Source organism: Ascidia mentula, chromosome 4 (assembly GCF_947561715.1).
Source record: "Ascidia mentula chromosome 4, kaAscMent1.1, whole genome shotgun sequence".
In the NCBI taxonomy this organism is placed as follows: domain Eukaryota; kingdom Metazoa; phylum Chordata; class Ascidiacea; order Phlebobranchia; family Ascidiidae; genus Ascidia; species Ascidia mentula.
In genome coordinates this window covers 17089660-17098580 of record NC_138569.1, presented here as the reverse complement: position 1 = coordinate 17098580, position 8921 = coordinate 17089660, and the positions used below count along the sequence as shown (strand labels likewise).

Genomic DNA, 8921 nt, shown 5'->3' with positions numbered 1-8921 from the left:
CACTGGGCAATCTGTGCAAAGTCTGGTTAATAAATGATTAAATATGATGTGGAAAAGTAGGTCCTTTCACTTAGCTGTCACCTGGAAAATCATTTTAACAAAGCTTTAAAATGCCGTGAGTTTGAACGTAAAGTGATTTTTATTTAAAAAATTAGACAAAATCCAACGCCAAATAAAAATTTTTGGTATCAGTAAGATATCATCAATAGCGACATCTAGCCACATTGTTTCAAAGAAACAACAGCCAGTAGCTAGCAGTGTCAACTTATGTAAAACCGGTGGTTTCCCATTATAATTGTTTTGCAACGATTTAACAATTCTTGTGGTCGCCTTTTTTCCGCGGTAAACTGTTTCAAGAAGATGCGTTACAATTTTGAAGAATGCAAATCTGTCTCGGGATGTATCAGCAGTAGGTAGTGTTTTTATGACAAAGTGTACTATGTTATAGTTGGGAATGTCTCCTGTTTTACAAAAAAAATATTGTTCGTTTCGGCGAACTTTTATTTCTTCGTATTTAGGTCACAATTATGTTATTTTCCCCCAAACTATATTAATATATATATATATTATGCAGATGAAGTGGAAAACTTTGACTTTACTCACCGTGGGTTACTTCGTGTACTTGGTTATTGGGGCTGCAGTGTTTTATTCAATTGAAAGACCACTTGAAATGCAAAAATGTTCTGAGGCAAAAAAGTTTAAAGAGAGTTTTCTTAATACCACCTGGCAAAACTCCAATGCAACAGAAGTGGATTTGTTTTTTCAGGTAAAGTAGTTAAACATGTTGTTAGTGTAATATAACTTTATACATGTCTTATATTTTCAGAAAGTAAATGAATACTATGATCTAGGAATTTCCTTGCGGGGTCAAGTACAATGTCCGAATCGCTGGGACTTCCAGAGTTCAGTATTTTTCTCTGGAACTATTATCACTACAATAGGTAATTATAGTATAGCCGGCTCTGGTACTGGTAATTAAAACAAAATAAATGAATATATATATATATATATATACAAGGATATTTATGCCAGTAAAAAAAATTAAAATTATTCTTTTATGCCAGCTATTTTGTCTCCATTTAATAAAACTTAAAATTTAATTTTGGATAAAAAGGTTAAAAAAATACTATTAAGAAAACAGTTTTTTATTTTCTTTATTATTCTGTAGCTATGCAACCAATATTCAAGCATTTTTTAAATTGTCAATGATAAATGAAAGATCTCATGAAAAGTACCGAAGGTTTTTAATATACAAATACTACTTTTTGTTGTTTATAGATAACAAAGTTTTTTGTATTAATAAAAAGTTAATTTTAACATGTTACTCCTTTTTGTAAACATGTAATGTAAATTAGGTTATGGACATATATCACCAACAACAGCAGGAAGCCAGGCATTTTGTGTAATTTATGCTCTTATGGGAATCCCACTATTTGCCATTATGTTCAGCGGACTTGGTGATTTGTTTGCACGTGGTATTAAACGACTATCCAACGTTGTTGACAAAACGGTAATTAGCCATATGGCTGTGTTTAGATTAAGTAATCTTTGTGATTTTAGTGCATTACGTCCTTAAAATGGTGTGATATTTAAAGGTTAAGTGTAAGTATTTTGAAAATTGATATAATATTGATCTGGGAAATTCTGTTAGATCTGGTTGCAAGATACTTGGAGTTAATTACTTTAAATTTGAAACATAAAGCTAATATGCTATTAATCATCTTGAGCTGAGTAGACGTTTGGCATTCTTAAGTTGAGTGGACGTTTTGCATTTAATAGTAACTGAACGCAGTTTGTGTTCGAAACGTCTACTTAACTTAGGATAATTAATAGCATGTTAGCTTTGGCTTTCTGTAAGACCTATTGTACAAACGTACGGTATATAGAAGTATAATTTTTTTTATGAAATTTGATACGTTTTTGGAAAAGATGGACATTAAACTAGTGCCCGGTCTCCACTGCAGCCATGTGCCCCATACAACATGCAAATACGCACCACTTCCTGTAAATCAACCTATTACAATGCGTCAATTGCAGGATATGAAGCCATGGTTGAAAAACCTGCTGATTTTCAGCTGCTTTGCTGCCACTGGATTCACTCTGTTTTGTTGCATCCCTTCAATCATTTTCAGTGCTGTTGAAAAATGGCCATTTGGGATAAGCATGTACTACTCCATAATAACCTTAACCACAATAGGATTTGGTGATTATGTTGCTGGTATGTCATTTATTGGTATTAATGTGGACATTACCAGCAGTATTCTGTATTTATTATGACAGGCAATAACCCAGATGTGAATTACATATCCATGTACAGAGTCATGGTTTATTTCTGGATTCTTTTTGGCCTTGCATTCATGGCTACATTTGTAAGCATCATTTCCACAAGGTTAAAGCAACATGGTAAGTGACATGTTTTGTAAGTGTTAGTCAAATGCATGCCATATTTTACCAAAAATACCAAAACTTGCATTTTTATAAAAAAAAGTTTTGAAGTTTAATTCCTTTAGTGATGTGCCCAAAAATTTTTATATAATATTTTCAAACCATGCTGTCATGAATTTGAGCCACTGACCTAACAAAATGTGAACCAATGGAAGTAAACCTCTATGTCAGTTCCAGAAACATTGCTTGCACGAAAAAGCATAGACATCATAGATATGGCAGAAGCCGCGGTTGTTAAACAAGCCATGCAGTTACTAAGGCATGAAAGTAGTGATACAAGCACCAGTGACCTTGAAGATAGGTACCATTTGCACAACACAATATGTTGTTTTATGTATCTTTGCCAGATACAAACAGCTCATTTTGTTTATTAACACTTTTATACAAACCAAGCTATTAACATTATTTTTCTGTTTTTTTTTTGTAAATTGTTTATAGTGAACTGGTTGCAAAAAAAAGTATTTCAATGTTATGTTACCTTTGTTTGGCAGTATTTTATCATTTGCAGCAGTTGAACTTTAATTACCTACACCCCATGAGCGAAACAGGGTGAATCAATGTAAACATAGATTTAACAACCGTTTAAAAATAACGGATTCTATATGAATTTTCACCTGTGCAACGTGCGTTCTCAAAACAAAAAAATGCGGTTTTTACCCATTCCGATCCACTGTGCGATCGAGTCGTGACTTTTTTTTATTTAATCAAGCTTAACCTTGTGTGATTTTGTCGTCTTAAGTTGTATTAACGTGATTGTGTTTCGAGTTTAATTTTTCCCCAACTTTCGTCTTTGCCACGTCTCGCCATTGAGCTTCTCAGCTGAGGCGAGACTTGGAGCTTAACAAATTTATTCGGAGGCAAAGATCCAGTATACCACAACCATGCGGTTGGTTTGTTTGTCCAGTTGAGTGTGAGAACTGAAAAACCTGTTGCGCAACTCCATTTTCATATCTAATATTAACATATGAACGCTCTGCCACGTTTGGCCTGGGAGCCCAGTTGCTCATGTACTTTTGTTGCGAAACCACCATTTAATTTCTGCGTTCAGCATTTGTTTTAAACTGCATTTGCCCAAAAAGCGTTATGCGAGGGTGTTTTTTTCCATTATTGCGTCCATCTTATTTTTCTATCGCTTGAATCAAAGCAACATCCAGCGAACAGTTTCAGGCTGGAACGACCTTCGGTTTACTTTGTTTGAAGCAATGGCATCCTCGTTGTGAAGGCCGATAGAGTTGAGAGATATAACCATACAAATTAGTGGAATACCATTTAGCCGGAAATCTATTTGTTGTGTGGGCAAAGTACAAGTCCCTGTACTCAAAAGCTCATTTTTAGGTTGTGAACAACTCATATTTCTCTCCCATTCAATCCCCTCACAGCTGTCCTTTAAATTTATCATCCTATTTTCCAATGGTTCCAGGAGATTGAATTTAGGTTTTGTTACATCACTGTATTGCCTGAATATTTTGCAAAAAATTTGTTGGTGATTTCATGGGGGTGCCGACATGTAAAAAGGTTACGAACCACTGCTTTATACCATTCCCATGATGCTATAAATTGGTTGCGCCAAATCAAGTCTCGTATGTTTTGTATATAATCTTCACATACACACATTGAAATTAATGCAAAGTTTCTGGTCATAAAGTAATAGTGATGTGCACACAGGTCAGACTGAGACAAAACAAGCAGAATACGAAGCACCGGACGGCGTTGAACACGACGGGATGGATGAAGACGACGACAATTGTCCGGTTTCGGACGAACACAACGAAAAGAGCAGCATTACGGATAATGCTCGCTAACTGTTTCCCTTTTTTTCCAAATTCACATGATTTTGTCTGAAACGTACGTACAGGGCGGTTCTCTGTAACCAATTGCATCCTTAACCCAGGAAAATAGTGCCTTTTCCGAGTTTGCACCGGTTTATTCTGTAGTACTGTACTAGTTTTTTTGTAGTGATAACATAACTTAATATTGCAATTTTGCAACGTTTTATGTAACGTTTCTACTTCATAGACACTTTGTAGGCAACAACGCGCAGTCAATGTAGCATAATCAAAGGTCAAAGTAATTGCCTGTCATCACAAAAAGACACTGTTACCAATTCAAACTTTGCTCGCAGCAGTAGGGCGTACTGTGGTTTGCGATTATTGGACCAAATGACCTCAAACCAAATATGTTTCAAAAACGATTTACATTTACTTGAAAGTACTTTTTCGGGCATAATTTTTAATGCTAATTCATGTCTGCGTTTTTTTGCTACTTTTGTTTTGTTATAGCACTGTACATGTCGATAGCCCGTCATACTTCTAATAAAAGGTGGAATATAAAATACCTGTGTGGCGTACATTTTACAAAGAGCCCATCAGTTCATATCCTGTATACAAAACTGTGCTTCGCTTGTTTGTACCCAGGAATTGTCAACCTCGATGGTTTGTGTGCACATTGTAAATCACGATTCAATATTTGACGAGCAGTGATCGGTGCCACTTTCCCGAAAGACACGAAACGGCAATCAGGCGTGTCGATTTGGATACGATTTATTTAAGCTCTCTGTGATCATGTTTGTAACCTTACTCTGCAAAAAAGCGTTTTTTCCTGCACTCAATTTATTATATTATGCAGTAAATTTACTCACAAAAATTAACCACTGACAATCAGGCAGAAGGCAGGTAATTTATTTAAAGTCGAAAGGGTAATGTCAGTGGTTTCGAGTTCGCTTTGACGTCGATTTTTGTGGTTATCGTTTGTAATTCTTTTATTTTTCTCATTAAACAAGTTTTTAAACATGGTTTAGATGCCAAACCTTGTATTTTTGCCTAATCGGATGACACTTTTATATAAGTTTTGGAAAATTTATTTAAAAAATAAATAATAAATTGATAAAACGATCTGCCAGCAAAACAGCCGAAAAATGCAAAAATACAAGGTTTGACATCTAAACCAAGTAATACATAGTCGTCGTCAACCATTGGGTACCAGACTAGACGTTTTATCCGTTTTATTTGCTTGTAGTTTTGAAAGCTAATTTTGGCCACGAATCCCGATAATGGGTCGGGCGTTTGGCCGCTTACGTAAAAAACGGTAATATTGTCTGCAGCACCATCTAGCGGTTGTTTTGCCATTTTGAATAAGATTTGGACGTTTTTCGGTTATAGTTTTTCTTCTTCGAGTTAGCGGCATTGCATTTAGTGAAATGTTGTAGGACACTAAACTTTGTTATGTAACATTGATTCACGCTAAAAGCCACATTCTAAGCCAAGCGCAAGACTTTTCCTTGACTTGTATGATAGTTACTGATGGTGCTTCAACCAAACAAAAAAATATGCACAATGGGTGAACCACTCACCAGGTGAAGCAGCACTGTTCCACGTATATCCCCCTAAATTAGTTGCTTTAAATTTAGGTTATTCTTACAAAAATGGACAGTCAAAGTTGTTTTAAAATACATTCTCAGTGGAAGGGAAGATCATTCTTGTTTCCCATCGTTAAATGACACCTTTTTCCCACCCGTTTTTCATTCCAACTTTCTCGGATTGCTGCTGTTGATTTTACGATGAAGAAGGGAATGCGACGGATTTTACTGTCATCCATTACCACGAACCCAACATCATTGCGAGACCCGAGGTTTCACCGAAGCATTTAGTGAACCTCGGTATATTAACTTCTAGTCTAAACCTGAGGCAGTCAGGTCGCGTCTACAGCACGTCTGAGCTAAGACGGAGCAAATGTAATCTGTTCATTTGTCGGAAGAATCACAATACACCAGGTTGATATCACAGTTGGGACAGAAACAATAGTATATTAGACATGATACGATATTGCGACTAAGGAGCACACGTTGTAATGAGGAAACAAAGATAATATAATACTCAAAGGTATCAGCAAGTCTGTGTGCGAATGCAAAATACTAGAAGTCGTCTTTTGAAATCCAGACTTAAACAAAATACTAAAACGAATTAATTTGGCGCTCGCACCGATAAAACGTGAGAGGTTAACCCATGCCATTTTGCCTACTTTATGTGCTGTTTATATATGTAGTGGTCGCTCACGTAACCACAAAATGCTTTTATCTGGCCCAAATACCTTTGGAAATAAATTGGCCGCATCGCTTTACTGGACGATACGCTTTATAATACTGAAGTACATCACTAATACGCTGATGATGCAAAGAAGGGTATTAGTTAACCGCACCTGCATTGACTTTTAGCGTTTGAAGTAGAACAAATGTGATGCAATATCTGTGTGTATTTTATGCATAACAACAAGGTTAAATGCAAAACAGAGAGATTTATGGGTTTGCGTTTCTGTGACTAAAAACACGAACCCAAAAAGCAGGAGAATATATACCTGTCATCAACCATATGTGATAGTTTGTATATTGCATTTATGCAACTCACGCACCAAAGATCAATAACAGATGCAGCGAAAAGGTAAAAAAGAACAACATAATTGGTCGCTTTTTACTGCATTGGAAATATTTATGACCCATCTACGCATGTTTTTGTCAAAATGCTGGAAGCGACTTTTCACAAAAACTATTTCATTTACATATGCAACGCTGCTTTACGTCTTATTCTATAAAGCGTTTAATGAAGCTGCAAAGTTGATTAACGCAATATGCAGCTTGCGCCTATTCATCAGGAATAGGCCAACTATCAGTTGTTATTTCCGTTTGGTCTGAAATACAATAGAGCTAAACGAAGCTAACGACAGCTGCTTCACAACACCAAAGCATTAGTGCGTACCGTTAAACCGAAATGCAATATATTTAATAAAAAACACTTATAATCGTCCAAGTAGTACACGAGCCATAACAAATCTTCACTACAGCGTTGGGATGATTACACTGGAAGCAAATAACCTTTGGGGCAAGAAATATAGTCGACAGGATGTTTAAAATGTGACAATGGGTAAAACTCTTTGCAGAAACACAACAGTTCAAAATACTTGAAATAAAAGAAAAGTGCTAAAAAGCTGAAATTTCACATTGGCAATACTTGGGATTTTGTTGGATATTTGTGGAACAAAAAGAAACGTACCAAACTTGTGACGACACCAAGTGCATTTGGAACCTGAAAACAGTAGTTAGTTTAATTTATACACATGTTGTTCAGCAATGTTTCAGCAATATGTATTATCAATCAGGCAAAATTCAATTTCAATAATTGCACACAATAAAAATGTTAGAGAAAGTATCTAACACTTACCACAATAAAACTGTCATGCAAGAGAGTGCCGAATAATGTCCATAGGCCAGCACAAATAAACGAAGCAACAGTAAGAGGAAACGATATTGTAGCAGTTGATTTTTCTGCAATTACAGTATTCTGCAAAAAATGCACAAACATCGCAGTGAACAGAACCGTTTTTAAAAAAAAACCCAAAAACACTTATTTCCATATAAAAGTTTACTGTACTTACAATTTCAGTCAGTGGAGAGGCAAACATGAGAATGGTGATAATACAGCAAACAAACCCAGTTACATTAATAGATGTAGCCAAGCTAGTGAAACCATTTTTCACATAGAAATATCCGAGTATTACAAATAACGCAGCAACAAATGACTGGATCAGTTGTTTTTTCTGTATGATGAAATATTTTGGGATCAGTGGCAAATAAAAAAACAATGGTGTCTAAACCACTTACCTTTGCATCACAGTAAAATATATGTACCGACATGTACAGTGTTTGCAATCCACATCCAACCACATTAACAAAAACTACAGTAAAGTTGTTCGTCATCCTTCCATAAATTATCCATGATATATTGCTATTCAAAAATAAAAAACAATCCTCAGACATCTAATGAAAATACTTATACATATCTGTGCCAAATTTTAACCAATTGTATTGCTGCAATGTTTCACACTGTTTATCACTCCATTAAGGGTGAAGTGGGCAACCTTGAAGTATATGTTTAGTTTTATTCGTGCATAACAATTTGGTTTATTGCAAACATACTTTACATTGGTCATCAAAAATGGAAGAAAAGGAATGTTTGATGTTTTCTTCTGTCTGAACATTTGCAAGCATTGTGGACTGAAAGCAAAAATATGTTTGAATAGTGTAAATGCACACATGCATTTAATACCCATACAAGGAACTTACATTCCAGTTGCGAACATTACTATGGTGAAAAAGATACAGCCATTGGATAAAACATCAAGCATTTCCATCTCAATTTATTAAGTAAGCCTACAATATATTTCAATTAAATTGTTCTTCTGGCACAACTAATCAACAACTCAGTAAACTATAGTTGAAATGTTATCCAAAATACGTAAACAGTCACAATAACCAGAATTAGCCACTTTGTTTATGTTCTTCAAGATAATATATTAAACGTGCGTTCAGTAAGCTACTCCACTGTTGCACCTTGCACCCTCCAAACCAACCGCTGCTGCCTTCCTCCTGGATCAAATTTCTGTTTTGATTTGGCGCCATTTATCCCAGTCTGCAGAGAACACATATG

General features: G+C 35.5%; 2 protein-coding genes across 3 annotated transcripts; one reads left to right on the top strand and one right to left on the bottom strand.

The window, feature by feature from the left end:
* Nucleotides 1-393: 393 nt before the first annotated feature.
* On the top strand, nt 394-4770 carry LOC145897705 (potassium channel, subfamily K, member 16-like). Its single transcript, XM_082986104.1, has 6 exons — nt 394-766; nt 827-941; nt 1356-1510; nt 2038-2218; nt 2281-2403; nt 4111-4770. Exons 1-6 carry the CDS (start codon nt 455-457, stop codon nt 4245-4247), a joined length of 1023 nt encoding a protein of 340 aa, XP_082842230.1. The 5' UTR covers nt 394-454; the 3' UTR covers nt 4248-4770.
* Nucleotides 4771-6512: 1742 nt separating this feature from the next.
* On the bottom strand, nt 6513-8871 carry LOC145898802 (sugar transporter SWEET1-like). 2 transcript variants are annotated; one of them, XM_082987427.1, is made up of 7 exons: nt 8825-8871; nt 8558-8644; nt 8411-8488; nt 8096-8219; nt 7870-8031; nt 7656-7775; nt 6513-7520 (listed from the first exon to the last, which is right to left on the bottom strand). In XM_082987427.1, the coding sequence occupies exons 2-7, from the start codon at nt 8623-8625 to the stop codon at nt 7431-7433; spliced, it is 642 nt and encodes a 213-aa protein (XP_082843553.1). In that variant the 5' UTR covers nt 8626-8644; nt 8825-8871; the 3' UTR covers nt 6513-7430. The 2 variants fall into 2 exon arrangements, with proteins under 2 accessions (XP_082843553.1, XP_082843552.1); XM_082987426.1 differs by lacking the exon at nt 8825-8871 and having other exon boundaries at nt 6545-7520; nt 8558-8794.
* Between the last annotated feature and the right edge of the window lie 50 nt (nt 8872-8921).